Source organism: Bacillus rossius (genome assembly GCF_032445375.1).
Source record: "Bacillus rossius redtenbacheri isolate Brsri chromosome 4 unlocalized genomic scaffold, Brsri_v3 Brsri_v3_scf4_2, whole genome shotgun sequence".
Taxonomy (NCBI): domain Eukaryota; kingdom Metazoa; phylum Arthropoda; class Insecta; order Phasmatodea; family Bacillidae; genus Bacillus; species Bacillus rossius.
In genome coordinates, this window is record NW_026962011.1 from 48,648,027 (window position 1) to 48,666,494 (window position 18,468).

Genomic DNA, 18,468 nt, shown 5'->3' on the forward strand with positions numbered 1-18,468 from the left:
GCCTGGACGCGCGGTCACGTGACAGCGAGGAGAGCCTGGTTGGCTGGAACATGGCGGCCTCAGAGTCAGGGACCACCGACGAGGTGGCTGTTAGTGCGCTACAGCATCCGCCCTTAAGGCCCCCGCCCACCCGGGCACACATACGGTGCGCAGAGCTTCAGGAAAAACAACGCGATTACAAAACTACTCGACACATCCGAGTGGGCTCTGCTTACGAAAAACATTTAAAGAGTTTGCTGAGGGCCGAAAAGCACTTTTGATTTCGGATTAAGTTTTTTAAACTATATTTTTAGAAGAGCGCAAATGGCAAAAAAAAACGCGTATTTTCAGAGTAATTTTTAGACGTAAAACAACCGGTACAGATTCTTGAAAGCACTTAAGGGACTTGCATTACACCTTTATCTTCATTTCTCGGCCATATAATGTTACGATCGCCGCTCAAATTTCCCAGCTGTCCTGTGACGACGAGAAGACTGCGCGCCAGTCCAGAGGCGACACCGCGCTAGAAGCACCAGCGAGCGTCGCGCTTATCATCCCGCCTCACTGACACACATACACCCCTGACGAGGCGGGCCCTTTAATGCGCCTGTGTTTGAGTCAAGTCAACTAACGCTTTAGGCTGCTTTCTGTTAATAACTGGCCTCGGGAGATCGCTATGCCATCAATAATTTCCCCGCCGACAGCATAATCATTGGAAAGATTGAGTGTGGACTTCTAATTTTTGTTTTCAATGATGGCTATTGACGACAGTCATTGATTGTTCCCCACTTGTGTGTTATAATATGTTTAATTTAATTAAATTATATCTTCACTCATTTCTAAGCTAGATAAATACATTCAAAATCCCTACGAAGGTTATTTATATTACTTTATTTTATTTTTACTTATCTACGTGATTATTACTACCCCCCCCCCCTCACCACAAACCCTTAAAGTGATTGGCTTCGATGTTTTCCATTTAAAGCTTCAAGGTAATTATTAAATGTCTCTTCTTCTAATTGACTAAGTAAAAAAATTTTACCAAATGTCAAATCATTTTTTTCCTAAGCCATGAACCCCTCCCCCTTCCCGATATATTTTTCATAAGAAAATTTGTCTATGAACAACAATCAACGCAACCCCAATCATAAAGGTTTCCCGTTTACAGAATTCAACTTCCTTTGGCAGTCGTATGCCATCTCCGTGCGCTTCTCACGCCGTTGAACACTTTTCACGAAAATGGCTCAACCCCACTCAGTGACTGTGCTAGTAAGTGATATTCCCTTCGTCACCCCCCCCCCCCACCCCCCACCCCTGGGAACCGAAAAGAAAACGTGGGTTTCGTCTCGGTCATTCTTCAAAATTGACGAGCTATGCATCGCATGTCGGATGCTTTAGTGCGTGTCTCTTCGTTATTATGGAATTTCCTTGGTTTCCCATTTTCTTTCGCGTTCGTTTGAAACTCTCCCCTCCCCCGTTCTCCACCCAACTCAAGTCAGACTCGGAAAAGATAACACTGTTGGTCGTGTCGCATGTCTGTGTCTGTGCCTGTAACTGAAAACATTTGATATCTGAAACCAGCTTAAATAGATTCCGTGATGATTAATAATTTTCATATATTTAATGGAGGATCCAGAGCACGAGATTTTTATGCGAGATATTTTTATTTTTCTGTTTTGCTAATATAACTTAAAATGTAGTCAAGAGTTCTGAAAGCAATCTTCGTAATGAAAATCTTACAAATAATTTTTTCCTAATTTGGTAGCCTACATACGTATTAGAACAACATTTACAATGAAATTATAAAACAGGTATAAAATATATGTTGTATTTCGTTTATCAAAAAAAAACGTAAGAAATATATTTAATGCCAAACTACTAAAACCGTTGTAATAATGCCGTTGAATTTTTTTTGTCCCCAAAACAATCCCAAAACTCTCACATGAACGTATTATGTATTGGCATAATAATTATATAACTAGAGCTTTTTTTTCAGGTAACAGAATGTACAGGAGAAAAAAAAACATAATTCCCTGATTTTTGCGTGACTTTCTCAGGATTTTTTTTTTCTCCTTGCCAAACATGCAATCACGTAAAATTATCGTCCGTAAACCGACTTTTACAGACAACCCCCTTTAATTTTTTTAATGATCAAACGGTACATACTTACTTTACAGACATCCCTCGTATTTTGAATTCTAGCACAACACGAAATGAACCCGCGAATATATATATATATATATATATATATATATATATATATATATATACATATATATCCCAGTCCCTAGTGTTTCGCGAGTTTGACGTTTCGTGACGTGTGTGTTTGTTGTTGACGCCACCAGGCTCGTACCGGAAGTTCACGGCGCTCGCCCGGAAGCACCCCAACGTGACGACGCTGCTGGCCATCGGAGGGCGGGACCACGGCACGGCGGCCTTCTCCGAGGTGGGCGGCCGACCAATCACAGCACGGCGAGCTCCCCGGCTGGTCACGTGCTCCTCCGGGGTTCCGCAGGGATCAGCGGAAGCTACAGATGGATCAGGGACACCTGTATTTCGCGAATACATTTCGTGTCAAGGTATTTCACAAAACACCTGTAGCTTTTCTCCTGTGGTTATTGGCTGAGGTCGGTGAGAGGTGTCGTCCCGCTCTTGACGGGGCCAATGAGAATGTGGTCAGCCGTACTGCTGTACCCTCACAATTTGCCATGACTCTTAGAAAAAGCTACAGTGTTTTGTGAAATACCTTGACATGAAGTGAAATCGCGAAATACAGGTGTCCCTACAGATGGAGCACTGTGGCCAGTTTGGTTCACGTAAGAAGATGGCGGCCATTTGGTAATACAGTACATAGAAATGTAGTTTACTACATGCTCTTGTACACAATCATTTTTTCTCGAGTCATCAATATTTATATTTGTTTAATATTCATGCACTTTTCCACCACCATACGTACATCACTTATGAGAAAATGCGATTTCCTTCATGTCACAATATGGCGGCGACCTCAGAGATAACTACAAACTGTGTTTATGCTCCATCTGTAACTTGCTCTAATCTCTGTTGTTCTGCATCCCCCCCCCCCCAATCCTTCTGTGCTTGCTACGAGGAACATCCTTGGACACCCACTTGCCGACGACACCACTTCTTCGGCAGCTGGGTTTCCGAGGATTTTTTTGACGTGATAACGTCTTATAAATCGATGAACGCCGGCTGCACGCACGAAAAAGCATTGTCACTTTCCGCCTGAGCCGAGCGTGCAAGAACCGGCCAACCACCGTGCGAGGAAAATCTTCTATAATATCAAACAGGTTAAGGCGGGCTTTTTTTTTAACTAATTATTGTTCGTGATTATATTTAAACAAATTATTTAAGTTAAATTTTTGTAAAAACTGTAAATAATATTTGAAAAATTAAAAAGAATACAATTTTTCCATCAATGTTTTCTTATGACGTTATCACGTAAAATTATCGTCCGTAAACCGACTTTACAGACAACCCCGTAGATACATGTAACCTGGTAAAAAGCAAATTCAGGTATTCTCTTGTTGTTGCAAATAAACTTATAAGACGAAACTCAGACACGAAATTTAAAGTAGAATTCTTAAAAATAATGCCACGCTTGAAAAATATACAAAATTTATTCAATTTAGGAAAAATGGTATAATTAAGTTTTCACAAGTTGTTCATAACTTAAGTGAACCGAACAATACCCAACCCCGGGCTAGAGTGGGCTAATTTTTATTTATTTCCTACAATTTGTCTCAAAGTCGGTGCATTTTATGCGGTTCAGGTAGATTCGAAATAGTTATTTTGCAGTTATAATGATTTTATTTCATAAAATTAACTGTGCAGATGGCGTCGACGGAGGAGGGCCGGCGGAGGTTCGCGGACAGCGTGGTGGTGTTCCTCCGGCGACACGGCTTCCAGGGCCTCGACGTGGACTGGGAGTACCCGACCCAGAGGGGCGGCGTGCCTGAGGACAAGGTGAGGCGCCGAGCCCTCTTCCTCTTCTTCATACTCCTCTTCCTCTTCTCTCTCCTCCTCTTCCTCTTCTCCCTCCTTCTCTTCCTCTTCTTCCTCCTCTTCTTCCTCTTCTTCATCCTCATCTACCTCTTCTTCCTCCTCTTCCTCTTCTTCCTCCTCATCCTCTTCTCCCTCCTCTTCCTCTTCTTCCTCCTCCTCCTCCTCTTCTTCTTCCTCCTCTTCCTCTTCTCCCTCCTCCTCTTCCTCCTCCTCCTCTTCCTCCTCCTCCTCCTCTTCCTCTTCTCCCTCCTCCTCTTCCTCCTCCTCCTCCTCTTCCTCTTCTCCCTCCTCCTCTTCCTCTTCTCCCTCCTCCTCTTCCTCATCTTCATACTCCTCTTCCTCTTCTTCCTTCTACTCTGTACTCTCGCATGGACAGCTGCATGTGGCTTGATCACGCGTCGGAAAAACTTTTGACTTATGCGTGTACGCACCAGACGGGAAAACTAAAAATACTGTGTATCCAAAAAGCACTTTAAAAAGCAGAGTTTTTTTTTTTAACGTGGCATTGCAAAGCATGCCGGGTACAGATAGTTTTAATATAAAATAGAACTTCACGTCAAAATTTAAAAGACCATAAACTTGTGCCACATGTATTCTCCCCTATCTTTCTTGGATTCTAACGGGAGTTGGAAATGTGTAGTCTGAAATGTGTCCGCTAAATATTCGTGTATTCAAGGGTGTTACTAACCTATACAATTATATGGGCAATTTTCCATGTGGATGTACTACATTTTCTATTAATTTGAATTTTTTCTGAAAATATTTAGGAGGGATACCATGCATTTATGAGAAATTTATCACTTTCATTGCATGTTTAGGATCGTTATCAAAACTATGTTAAAGATGGGAATCACTGATCACAGGGACAAGTATTTTTCGGTAAAACATTGTGAACGCTCATTAGACTACAATGATGTATGCCCGCGTTGGCGGTGCCTTCCTGTACCTAATTGACGGCCGTCTGCGAGAGAAACCGTTACCTTATTTGCGGGCAATTAAGACCGGCATTCACTTCCGCAAGAAATTTTTGTGATTCGTGTGCCGACCGTGGGCATGTACATGAAAGAAACTTCACCAATCGCGAAAACACAGATGATGCTATAGAATTTTAACACCCTGATATTTAAGAAATATTTTCGCGAAAAATACTTGTCCTTGGCGATCACTTTCTTGTGTACCACTTTCTGTACTCATCTATTCGTGGCATCATTCCCTCGATTCCGCATTAATATGTTTACCTCCCCAAAAAATGTCATTAGTTTGCTGCTCAGTATGGTAGTACACCCCAAGCCATCACAGGACACCAAAATTCACTCCATAGCCCAGACCATCCAGGACAGACCACCATTGGATACCCCCTGGTCACATACAGAACATCTCTGTGCAACCACAGAACTTCCTGTATACCATCACTGAACACTATAAAGATATTCGAGAGCCCAAGCCATCATCATTGGATACCACATCACTCCCGTAACATCACTGGACAACCACAGAACATCCATATACCATCACTGGACACCAGAAAGACACCCCATAGCCCAGACTACTCATGAAACCTCCAGTCCATTTTTGGCTACTCCAGGTCACATCTAAAACATCACTGGAAAACCCCATGACACTAGTAGGTATAGGCACTGGACACCAGAATGCTACTTCAGAGCCCAGACTATCTTTTGATTTCCCAGGACACATCCACAGCCCTAGGACACTCCTATACCATCACTGGACGCTAGTCCTACAGCCCAGAGCCCAGACTATGCAGGACACCTCCAGACCATCATTGGTAACCCCTAGGTCACATTTATAACAACACTGGGCCACCCCATGACACCATAAAGACAACCTAGAGCCCAGACCATCCAGGACACCTTCATCACCAGCATCATTGATAAACCATAGGTCACCCCCGGAGCATCACTGACAACCCCAGGTCGCCCCTCCACCATCACTGGACATCAGGAAGACACCCTAGAGCCCAGACCATCCAGGACACCTTCATCACTATCATCACTTGATGTAAGCTTTTGGACATACGCTGCTGTCATCATTTGTGGGGGGGGGGGGGTTCGTTCTCTTAGTCCATTTTTCTTTGTTTTTCTTTGTTTGTTGACCATATTCCTGTTATGGAATATTATGTGGTGTTATATCATGTTGACAACAGCAATTGTTTGCTTAGTTTGTGTTTTTGTCTTTTGGGTATTTTTTTAGTTTTCTTCTACAGACATACATGTGCTTAGCAATGACGTATGTCCAAAAGCTTACATCAAGTCATGCACTCCCATTGCACAAATCTTTCAAAGATAATATCACCATCATCATTGATAAACCATAGGTCACCCCCAGAGCATCACAGACAATCCCAGGTCGCCCCTCCACCATCGCTGGACACCAGGAAAACACCCTAGAGCACAGACCATCCAGGACACCTCCATCACCACCATCACTGATAAACCATAGTTCACCCCTCCACCAGGAAGACAACATGGAGCGGTGCTGGCGGTTGTTGCAGGCCAACTACGTGCTGCTGCTGCGCGAGCTGCGGCGGAGACTGCACGCGGAGCAGCTGCTGCTGACGACGGCCGTGGGCGCGGCGACCAGCCTCGTCGGCACCGCCTACGACGTGCGGGCCGTGGCGCAGTGAGTACAGCCTGCCTCGCTCGCTGTCCAGGGAGGTGTCTCGACCTAGCCGTGCGCTCACCAGTAACATGCCGCGATCGGAAAATGGCGAATCTGTTTCCCCGGTTCTCGGAACCCATGTTTTGGCACTGGTAACAGTGTCAGGCATGTAAAAGAACCGTCTTTCTCCTAACCAGGTCTACCTACGCCCTGACGGGATTATCTGCCTGGGGGAGTATTGATGAATTTATGAGGTGTGAACCTAATGTACATGTCCAGCTGACCAAGTGCGCCATGTTTACGGGACACCCCCAAACTTGGGTTGCATAGCAGAAAGAATTTTTGAAGAACTGTATTTTATGCAAGTGACCATTTTTAACGATGGAAATTCAAGTTCATAACTTACTAGCGATCATCAGGCATGGTGAAGTGCCATTTCCGAAAAAAAAAAATTGGGTTTTGAGGTCATGGCGACGGTGGGTTGAAAAGTGTCTTCAACTACGTCGCAGCACGCCATCTCCTGATGATTCCTAACTCCATGCCTGTACCTCAGGGAACTGACACCTGAGAGAGATGCACCTACTAACATACCTGCTTTCAGCATGTGCCTGGTCAGATCGCTGGTGCGTGAGGACGGCTATTTTCTCCGCCTGAATTTTGGGGAAACAAAGCGGGAAATTTCCCATCGACAAGGGATTTTTTCTCTTAACAAAGGAATTTTACCTTGACAATGCGATATGTTTAGCGTTTTTAGCGACTGTTCAGCCATTTTGGGTGACTATTTTGACCCTTTATAGTTAGTATATTGAATCCCGGATCCCACGTCTGTTCCTGAACATATATTTTCCTACTACTCCCTTCCCGAGCCCAAATTTCCATTTATATTGGAGGGTAAATTTATGTTTATTTAAGTGCTTAAAATCATGTGTTTAACTTTTCTTTCGCCAAAAGTGGAATGAAACTATTATGGTTCAATATTTTAACCCATTAATTTGTTAATATTCAAGGCCAATCTGACATTTCGTGTAATTTTTATAACTGCGTCTTTTTTTTTTGTGCGAAAGCCCGTCCTGAAAAGACTGCCTGGAGCCGTGCATAACACTTCTCTGTGCATAACTGTGCGACGCAACATCCTGTAAAGCTACCAGCCAATTCCGCTTCGCCTTAATGCAACTGGAGGGAGTTCGCTCGGGCCCGCGTGACGTAGGGGCGAATCCCGTAGCGCCATTACTCAAAAGGTCAGTCCTTATGCACTGCGGCCCCTGCCGGACATTACGACCGGACCGCGCTGTTGACATTCCACTGCCGGAACAAAAGGGCGTAGACTCGAAACCGCCTACCGTACTCAATCCGCCTTTTTTTTCATTCCCTTTTCTCTCTCTCTCTCTCTCTCTCTCTCTCTCGCTCTTTTCTTCTCGGAAAAATTTTCCATTCTAAAGGATTGAATTCGTTAGAGACACACGGCCGCAAGGCGTCATGTTCAATTTGTATTTTCTTTTTTTTTTTCCAAAAAATTTAAATCGATACCTCCCTTCCAATAATTGTTGTTTTGCCAAAAATATTTTCAACCGTTAATTGTAGAAGCGCGGGGTCGAGGGGGAGAGTCGGCCTCCGTGGCGCAGTCGATAACGCACCGAGCTGCGGTGCGGGGGCTCTGGGTTCGAATTCCGGGCAAGACATGGATGTAAATTGTGTTGCCTTAATACGCCAACATTCAAAACTCCAATTTCACAATGACTCGGGATGACATAGCAATACAACATTAAGGGGGGGTAAATGATTGGCACACTGGTGACTGTCAAGACTTGCCTGTGTGCCACCCATCTTTAATTTAAAAAAAAAAAAAAAATGGTTAGAACAATTGCCTCCCAACAAGGCGACCGGGGTTCAAATCCCGGCTGGGTCGAGCTAAGATTTTCGCGAGTGGGAAATGTTGCGGACGTTGCCGTGACTTGTGAGATTTCTCATTCCTCTTCAATTCTGTGTCTCAACTTTGGCGGAACGTAGACCAGATTCTTTATTAAGACCCAAAAGGGGGGGGGGGGGGGGAAATCGCATGGTGGGCAGCGGAAAATAGTTCTGTCGTCTCTACAAATTACTACCAATCCAACGGTCAGGAACTTCGACGTTTAACCAAATAAAGTTTACAGGTTTACTCTTTACTAAGTAGAGAAATTACGCTTAACAGTCGCCAGTTTGCGTAGGTCAGCATCTGTCAAACATGCATTTGAAAAAAAAACTTCCGCAGTTAAATATGACATTTTCGAAGACCCGTTTATAAACTATGCTTGTCTTTATCTTCTGTATTTGAAGTGAAGTGTTCCGAAAACTGAAAACGTTTTTTTTTTTTTTTAATGCAGACGTTATATGTAGTTATAAATGGCTACTATTTTAATTTAATTTTTTTTTGTTTCACCACACGCATCAAAATTTTACTTATTAAACAATCGGAAAGTGTATTCGACAATGAAAGTAATGTATTGCTTTTGAATCATATCATTAAGAATTTTACTCGTTTTTATGAAAACATTAATTATGAATAGAAAGGCGACAATGAAAAATAAATTTTCTATAGTTTATTCAATCAAAGCAAAGTGACTTGGATGTTATGATGAACTACCGTGGTTGGCTTACGTTTCTTGCGTGCTGCGCCCTTGCGTTATTGCGTTTCTAGCAAAGCTTATAAACTCAGGCTTAAGCATATATTTCAAAGTTAAACAATAATAATGTATGATGGTATGATGATGCTGGCTATGATAATGATGAAATTAATGATTATGGTATAATAAAATGATGGTTATTATGTCGCCGATGGTTATAATTATGATTTTGAAGCTACCAGTGATAACGACGATGGTGAAAATGCTAATGATGTTGGTGATGGTTTTATCAGCCCAGAGGCTTGTTTGGATATGCTTTATGCTTTCCAGGAGTGTGGACTATATCTCGGGTGCTTGTTGCTTGCCGGGATTGTGGACTACATATCGGGTGCTTGTTGCTTGCCAGGAGTGTGGACTATGTATCGGGTGCTTGTTGATTGCCAGGAGTATGGACTATGTATCGGGTGCTTGTTGCCTGCCAGGAGTGTGGACTACATCTCGGGTGCTTGTTGCTTGCCAGGAATGTGGACTATGTATCGGGTGCTTGTTGCTTGCCAGGAGTGTGGACTATGTATCGGGTGCTTGTTGCTTGCCAGGAGTGTGGACTACATCTCGGATGCTTGTTGCTTGCCAGGAGTGTGGACTACATCTCGGGTGCTTGTTGCTTGCCAGGAGTGTGGACCATGTATCGGGTGCTTGTTGCTTGCCAGCAGTGTGGACTACATCTCGGGTGTTTGTTGCTTGCCAGGAATGTGGACTACATCTCGGGTGTTTGTTGCTTGCCAGGAGTGTGGACTACATCTCGGGTGTTTGTTTATTGCCAGGAGTGTGGACTACATCTCGGGTGTTTGTTTATTGCCAGGAGTGTGGATTACATCTCGGGTGCTTGTTGCTTGCCAGGAATGTGGACTACATCTCGGGTGTTTGTTGCTTGCCAGGAGTGTGGACTACATCTCGGGTGCTTGTTGCTTGCCAGGATTGTGGACTACATCTCGGGTGCTTGTTGCTTGCCAGGAGTGTGGACTATGTATCGGGTGCTTGTTGCTTGCCAGGAGTGTGGACTATGTATCGGGTGCTTGTTGCCTGCCAGGAGTGTGGACTACATCTCGGGTGCTTGTTGCCTGCCAGGAGTGTGGACTACATCTCGGGTGCTTGTTGCTTGCCAGGAGTGTGGACTACATCTCGGGTGTTTGTTGCTTGCCAGGAGTGTGGACTATATATCGGGTGCTTGTTGCTTGCCAGGAGTGTGGACTACATCTCGGGTGCTTGTTGCTTGCCAGGAGTGTGGACTACATCTCGGGTGCTTGTTGCTTGCCAGGAGTGTGGACTATATATCGGGTGCTTGTTGCCTGCCAGGAGTGTGGACTACATCTCGGGTGCTTGTTGCTTGCCAGGAGTGTTGACTACATCTCGGGTGCTTGTTGCTTGCCAGGAGTGTGGACTATATCTTAGGTGTTTGTTGCTTGCCAGGAGTGTGGACTACATCTCAGGTGCTTGTTGCTTGCCAGGAGTGTGGACTACATCTCGGTGATGACGTTCGACTACCACACGCCTTCCACGCACAACGTCACAGGCATCCACTCGCCGCTGTCTCCGCTGCCCAGTGACGTGGGCGACCGCTCCGCCCTCAACATCGTGAGTAGCCCGGCGATGCGGCCTGTTGCTGCCCTGTAGGGGGTGGAGATGGGAAACCGTAAGACGCCATATTGTTTCCAACAGTTTTTATGTTTTAAAAATTTGCTCATGATTTTGTTTTGAAAATTTGTCTTACGTAAATGTACTGCAGAGACCTCAACATAGTGTATGTTAGTAGTATTATTGTTTTTGCCAGCAGAATTAATATTAAAAGCCAAATTACTTTGCAGGGAAAAATGTTTGTAGCAGAAAATCACTTCAGACATTTCATAAAATTATGTACCTATTGTGTTTTTAAAAAGTCTTATTTTGAAAAAAAAAATGTACACTGTATCAACTTATAAGGACCTAGATATTTTTCAAACCAATTGGAGTCTTTCGGTTTTGTATCTTGCCTCTTTATTTATCCAAATCATGTGATCCCAGTTCGATTCTCGGCGGGGCGAACTCAGTATACTTTGCAAGTGGCAAACGTGGTGGTTAGGTTTTGTCGTGATACCTCTGTTTCTCCCACCCCATTTATTCGTCAGCAATCCATTCTCATTTCAAAATCCCTAAAAATTCCTAATGAAAAACATTTTGATGAGACATTTAGCTATAATACATTCATTCGTTCCTTTAGTTTTCTCCAGTTTTTGGGTGATGTGCAGGATTATTGCAAAGCTGTGTGTGTGTGTGTGTGTGTTATATATATATATAATGTTCCTCATATAAATAAATATATATATATATGGTGGTCTGAAGTGTTTTCCAAGGTTGCTATAATTCTTTGGAGTTGGAATTTTTTTTGTAATAGTATATAAACATTATTTAAGAAGTATTTAAAACCAAGCATCTGGATGATGTTTAGTTGAACAATGTTCCACAAATAAATATATATAGGTATATAAACATACCTATTTATTTACCAAGTTTTTATGTATATATATGGTGGTCTGAAGTGATTTCCAAGGTTGCTATAGTTCTTTGCAGTTGGAAAACATTTTTTTTGTAATAGTAGAAAAACATTATTTAAGAAGTAGGTATTTAAAACCAAGCATCTGGATAATGTTTAATCGAACAAAGTTCCACAACTACAGCAATAAATGTAGTTGCCATAGAATTTTTCATTTAAATAATTGGGTAACAACTTTATTTTCACACATTATTGTGAAATGTAAACCACCCCGCTTAATTACGACAGTGAAAAAAAATGCTCGGGTGTTGCTGAACTTTGTTTAGTTAAAATATTTTTGAAGTGAAAATTATTTGCCTGTTAGGTTACAATTTTCGAGCGTTACGAAAAATTCTATTACATGAGGGGAATAGTTAGGTACATGTTGGGGAACCGTTAGAGGAGGAGACTTTAAGGGAGAGGTAGAAATAATGCAGCATACTTGCGCACTTGCATGATTGCACACTTGCACACTTGTATAGAGTGAGATAGCATAATTTAGTGCTCGCATACTCACATACATACATATATCTGCCACTTCAGTCAAAGAGAATTATGTTTCCTACATCTAATATAAGCAAGAAGTTTCACTTCTCTCACGCTTGGACTCCACGCACATGCTTTATATATATATATATATATACATATATATATATATATATATATATATATATATATATATATATATATATATATTACAGTAACAATCTTAAGCTTTAATTATAATACATATTAATATATAATTTTTTTATAACATATAACTTAATATAATTTTTATTTTTCCAGAGCCCTAAAGAATGATTTTGTCTCGAATGTAAACTACACACAGTGGCGTAGCTAGGGAAGCCTAAGATGTCCATCAAGTTCTGTCCCTGCCCGAACACGCCCGAATATTCACCTTCGGCCAACCTCGGGTTTATTTATATATTTATTTATTTATATATGTATATATATTTCTCTGTTTATTTTAATGTAGCTAACCTAACCGATCACTTTTAATATTTGAATTCATATTTCCTGCGCAAAAAATAAAACAAATCCCGAGGTTGGCCGAAGGTGAATATTCGGGCGTGTTCGGGCAGGGACAGAACTTGATGGACATCTTAGGCTTCTCGCGTAGCTAAGGTGACTGGCGCCCCTGGCCAGAATCGAAAATGGCGTCCCCTCTTGGATCAAAGAAGGGGAGGTGGGAGGGTTCAGTAACGCGAAACCGTCGCATCAGGGACGACCGCCCCTCCCCCCCTTTTTCCCTGCTCCTGCGCCCCTGGTGGGGGCCGTCCCTGCCACCCGCTCGCTACGCCACTGGGCTACGCCACGCCCCGCACCAGGGTCGGCACGTCCATATAGGCGAACTAGGCAACCGCCCGGGGCGCCAAGTAGCTGGGGGCGGTGCAGCACGACACATAACAGCTCATACAACATGTTTAACGATTATTTAAACTATATGAAAATGTATTTTTGTAACAGTTTGGAATGTTCATACTGATACAAGTAATTATTTAAAGTCCACGGTGAACTGTTTATGATTTGTAATACGTAAAAAAAAAAACACAAGCCTGCTTACATTTGATTGTTGACAAAATCTTAAGCTTACGTGATGTATTTTGAGGCAAGGAAATTTTTTTTTTTTGGGGTGTCCGTCCGGTTTGGGGTGAAGGGGGGGGGGGGGCAGGGCATTAAGGTTTTTCGCCCAGGGCGCCAATTTACCTTGCACCGGCCCTGCCCCGCACATTCAAAGTTCCGCTGATCCGCGCCACCACTCGAGGCGTGTGGACTGGCAGTGGACCGCTGACTGTGGGCGCAGAGGGCGAGCATCGCGGCGTGGGTGGACGGCGGCGCGCCCCGCAGCAAGCTGCTGGCCGGGTTCCCGCTGCACGGGCGCGCCTTCACGCTGGCCTCTGCCGCCGCCCGGGGGCTGGGGGCGCCCGCGGCGGGGGCGGGCATAGCGGGACCCTACACCGCCCGCCCAGGCTACCTGGGCTACTACGAGGTCCGTCCAACATTAATGAAAAATTGCATACCTTTTTTTTTTTTAATTTTCAAAACTTTATTTACAGTTATTGCAAAAATTTAATTTAAAAAAAAAAATTGGTTGTCTGTAAAGTCAAATTTACGGGCGATAGATTAACGTGACAACGTCATAACAAAAAATTGATCAAATGATTGATCCAGAAGAAAAGGAAATATCATATTGGGCCTGAGACTGAGCCATAATAGGTTTTTGCAACCAAACCATTTAGGCATTAAAAATATTATATTCTTTGAGGAAGAAATTTTTTTTTTAATTTTTCTATCTTTTAATTGATAAAATCTACCTCTGCATACTTTTATGAATAAAATTGAATCATTTTTATTGAATTATCACTATTTTGTATGGATACAAAGGAGTGAGATGAAATGTACAATTTAATTAATAAATTTACTTTTATTTGCACTCATTAATTCAAATATATTTATTACTTTTGAAATGTTGTGTGCGCCGTATTTATTTCTACAAGTACAAAAAAAATTTCGTAGCTGCCAGGATTCCAACCGTCAAGCTTTGGATTGGAAGTTTGCGATGCTACCCGCACGGCCACGCAAAAAGTTGAAAAATAATGGTTTCAGATGTTATATAAATAATTATAAAAATTTTGATCACGGTAGGGGAATAATATTATTTCGTTATTATAACACGATTTTAGAACAAATATGCATCCCAAATACACCAAACTTATTTATAATGTGTTACAATATTTTTTAAAACTTTGTGCAAAATATCCCGGGTGTGATTTGAATTATTATGTGTAACTGTAAAACACCATTGTTGGTTCAAAACGTATTTGAATATTCAAATTTACTTTTAAATAACCGTACCGATTGTGCTGAAAATCGGTGGACGATCGTTAAATTACATAATATTAATAATTCAAACAATGAAAATATGATTGAAAAGTCAAATCGATGCTTGTTCCAATTGAGTGGAAGAGAGATGCCACGTCAGTAGCGGATCCAGAGGGGGGGGCTCAAGCCCCCTCCAAAAGCATCTGGGTCCACTATTGTTTTAGTGTTTGCCTTGATAAAGCCTAACTTCAGCTGGGTCAAGCCCCTCCCAAACCAAAATCCTGGATCCGCCACTGTGCCACGTATGCGTGCAATGAGCATGAAGAGAGATGCCACGCATGTGTACAATGAGCAAACAGGACACATCCGTAGTGGGACATCCGTAGTGGGACAATGTGCGTTACGGGACACTTTTTCGTGCGTGCAGCCGGCGTTCATCGATTTATTAGACGTTGTCACATCAAAAAAAAATGTTTACATATAATCACGAACAAATAGTTTAAAAAAGCCCGCCTTAACCTGTTTGATGTTATAGAAGATTTTCTCGCACGGTGGTTGGCCGGTTCTTGCACGCTCGGCTCAGGTGGAACATGACAATGAGTCATGCTTTTTCGTGCGTGCAGCCGGCGTTAATGGATTTATAAGACGATTCACGTCAAAAAAATGTGCTGTCAAAGAATGCCAACATTAAACATTAAGGTTTCAATATGAGGACAGAATAAATAAATAAAACATTTTTGAATATTCTCGGTTCAGATTTTATGGAATGATGTATTGATGTAGTGGCATATTGATTGTAATGGTAAAAGATTTACTTTGGAATATTATCTTGGTAGCAATGAAATAAGCATGGCTGCAAAAAATCTTATTTGTGCTTGGCGCATGTGAATGTTTTTTTTTTTTTTTTTTTTTTTCAATAGAAACTAAGTTATGATTTTCAGCTGTCCTATGTCGCACATGGGACATAAAACGTATCACATGTTTTGGCAACTATGCTTTCCATACTCATTGCAGATTCTTTTATTACCAACCACATGTTTGGTCTTTAGTTTTTGCAGCTGTGAGTACCTGTGTCTTACATTCTTTAAGAGGTCTGACAACTTGATCTATGAAGTAATTGCTTTGTGAGGTTGTGAAACCTTTCCTAGACACATTTTTGCTAGAAAAGAGGTCACACAATACTCTTCTGCACTGACTCATTCTGTCATCACTTTATTTTGCTTCTTAATTCTGTTAGGAAACACTCTCCGTGATGCTTGGAAATAATAATTTTCTCTGGTGCTCATTTTATACTATCTCAGTTGGTACATGCAAAATGCTTGAAGTAGTGCTTTGTTCCAACAGATTTGCAGGAAGCTTAAGACTGAAGCGAACTGGACGAAGGTTTACAACAACTCCACCGCGAGTCTATACGTCTACAAGGACGACCAGTGGATCAGTTTCGACGATGAAACAACGTTCACGATAAAGGTAATGAGCTAATGACCTGAGGCACTATAAACACCCAGCAAAGACAGATGGTTTCATAGTTCTACATTGAAGCTGAATGAATTAGACAACAACCTTTGAAAACTGTGTTTATGACCTTCCTACCATAGGTTTGCCATCAGCAAGACCTACATTCTTGATACCGTGAAATTTCATTAATCTGGCTTATTTAGTAGCACAGCCATGCCAAAGAAAACATTTTTGTAGGATTGTCAGACATCAATATACCTAGTTTTAATAGGAATACCAACCTGCTAGGAAAAGTTAACGTGGTACTGAGATAAAAAACCAACAACAACGATAAACTCTTAGCAAACTAAAATCGCCGGCAGCAAATCAATGAGATCTGACGGCCAAGTTCAACACCCGGAAAACAACCAAAAAAAAATTATTACAGTGTGTGCCAAACCACAGAATGCCAGATTAATGTCCTTTCACTGTAAGTGGTAAATATTATCCATCTAAGCAAAATATAGCTATAATGCAAGACTAGACTTCATTAACTGCACCTCAGTGGTTTAAGTGGGTTCTAAAACAGTTGGATACCGACTTTATGATCTTTATTCAATACAAGCACGGCCGTCGGAAGGGAGGTGCAGGAGGGAGAAAACAACCCTCCGTTTAGTTTCCGGATTGTATTTAGTGCTTCGGTTGAACCTGATAAAGCAAAAATTACAAGTCTAATATTTGTTTAATTCACAGGAAACCTTTGAAGTACACACAGATCATTTTGACATTTATAGTCACGGTAACGTTTACAGTTTTCAAATTTTTAAATTTTTTTGAGTTTGAAACATTGCACATTAAATAATAGAGAAGGGGGCCCGACAAACTTATTTGCCCCCAGTCCCTGATTTCTCTCGATGGTTCCAAATACAAGTGGTAAGAAGTGAACCATCAACACCAAAATCAAATGAGTATGATGCTTCAGCCATTTTGACCACCAAGAACACTTTAAAACCTGGATAAATCAATAAAATGTTAGGAGCCATTTACTGAGTAAGAAATAAGTTATTTTTTTATTAATTGTTTATTCCCATTCTGTATGTCTCTCAAGATTCTTCCTAAAATCATATTTAGAGGTTCGTTTACCAGTTTTGCTTTTTAATGACAGTTCTTCCTAAACCCAAGTGTCAGTCACACACTAAAACATGATGTTTTTGCCTCACAACTGATAATTTAAGGTTCTTTTTTTTTTTCATTAGCAAATGCCTAATTTTTGATATGCACGGAATGTTTACCTTGGAATCTTTGTGGTACTAATGGTTTCGTTTTCAAGGAACAAGTCATGTCATTAATATGTCTCCAATCATTCCCAGTTTGTGCTTCTTGCCATGTAAGTGAGTGCCTTAGCAAACATGACGACCATATAGCACTCTTGCAATTCGGAATCTCCTGATCTCTCCGCCCCACTTTCGTGGTATTTCAGTCTTCAAGCAACGAGTCCACCTCCCCACCCCCACCCTATACCGTTATTGTATCGCATGTATACACAATCACTGTTGAATGTCTTTTTTCCTTCTGTAAACACTTTGTGATAACCATTATTATGGTTAGTTTACGAATGAGTACTTAAGAATTAACAGTAAATATTAGTCCTGTCCTTAAAATATGACAATGTATATGATTGTAATTAGGGATGGGATTTTCGAATCTTGGATTCGTCGAATATACCGAATCCTATGGATTCGAGGATTCGTAGGATCCGAGGTGGGATTCGAGGTGGGATTCGAGGTGGGTTTTTAAGAGTTTTAGGTAGTAATTGAAAATTGTAGTGCTGGGCGAAGTTTGAAAATTTCGAACCCGAACCGAACCCTTACGTTCGGTTCGGTTCGAAACCTCTTAAAATATATTCGAAAAACCGAACGTTCGTTTAAAAAAAAAATAAGTTTTTCTAATTTTCTAAACCCCATTTGAGACCATTCACAAAACAGCTCAACAAAATTCTATTACTTGTAATATTCCGACTTTTATCGCATAATCGTCGCCTCAACAGTTTCAAGCGCAGACAAAATAAAAATAAAATTATTAATCGTCGCATAACTCGCATAGCATCTTTTCATATGGGCGCGCTTTGTTTTTTGATTACTTTAGAGAATTTTGTATGCATTTGTCGTACTACGTAATATAAACTATCGTACAAATGCCAAATGTATTGTATATTATACCTTTAGCTATAGTGCGTATACGAGAAGTGTTGTAAAATCACCAAACATTGCGTACCCCATACGTTAAACTAAAGCGCTTGTACGAGAACTCTCGTATTTCGGCAAAACTAACGTGATCAAGTTAACACAAGACAAATGCGGTAGGAAATGATTACGTAAATTACGTATTTTAAATTACTGGGATGTATTTATTTTC

At 41.5% G+C, this 18,468-nt stretch overlaps 1 protein-coding gene across 1 annotated transcript in view; it reads left to right on the plus strand.

The window, feature by feature from the left end:
- The window catches only part of LOC134541856 (chitinase-like protein 3), an 80,674-nt gene that overhangs the window by 58,580 nt on the left and 3,626 nt on the right, over positions 1–18,468 (plus strand). The window contains exons 5-10 of the mRNA XM_063385555.1: positions 2,325–2,425; positions 3,835–3,966; positions 6,518–6,645; positions 10,733–10,859; positions 13,598–13,783; positions 15,961–16,086. Of these exons, the coding sequence (XP_063241625.1) occupies positions 2,325–2,425; positions 3,835–3,966; positions 6,518–6,645; positions 10,733–10,859; positions 13,598–13,783; positions 15,961–16,086 (800 nt within the window). The remainder of the gene's footprint in view (positions 1–2,324; positions 2,426–3,834; positions 3,967–6,517; positions 6,646–10,732; positions 10,860–13,597; positions 13,784–15,960; positions 16,087–18,468) is intronic.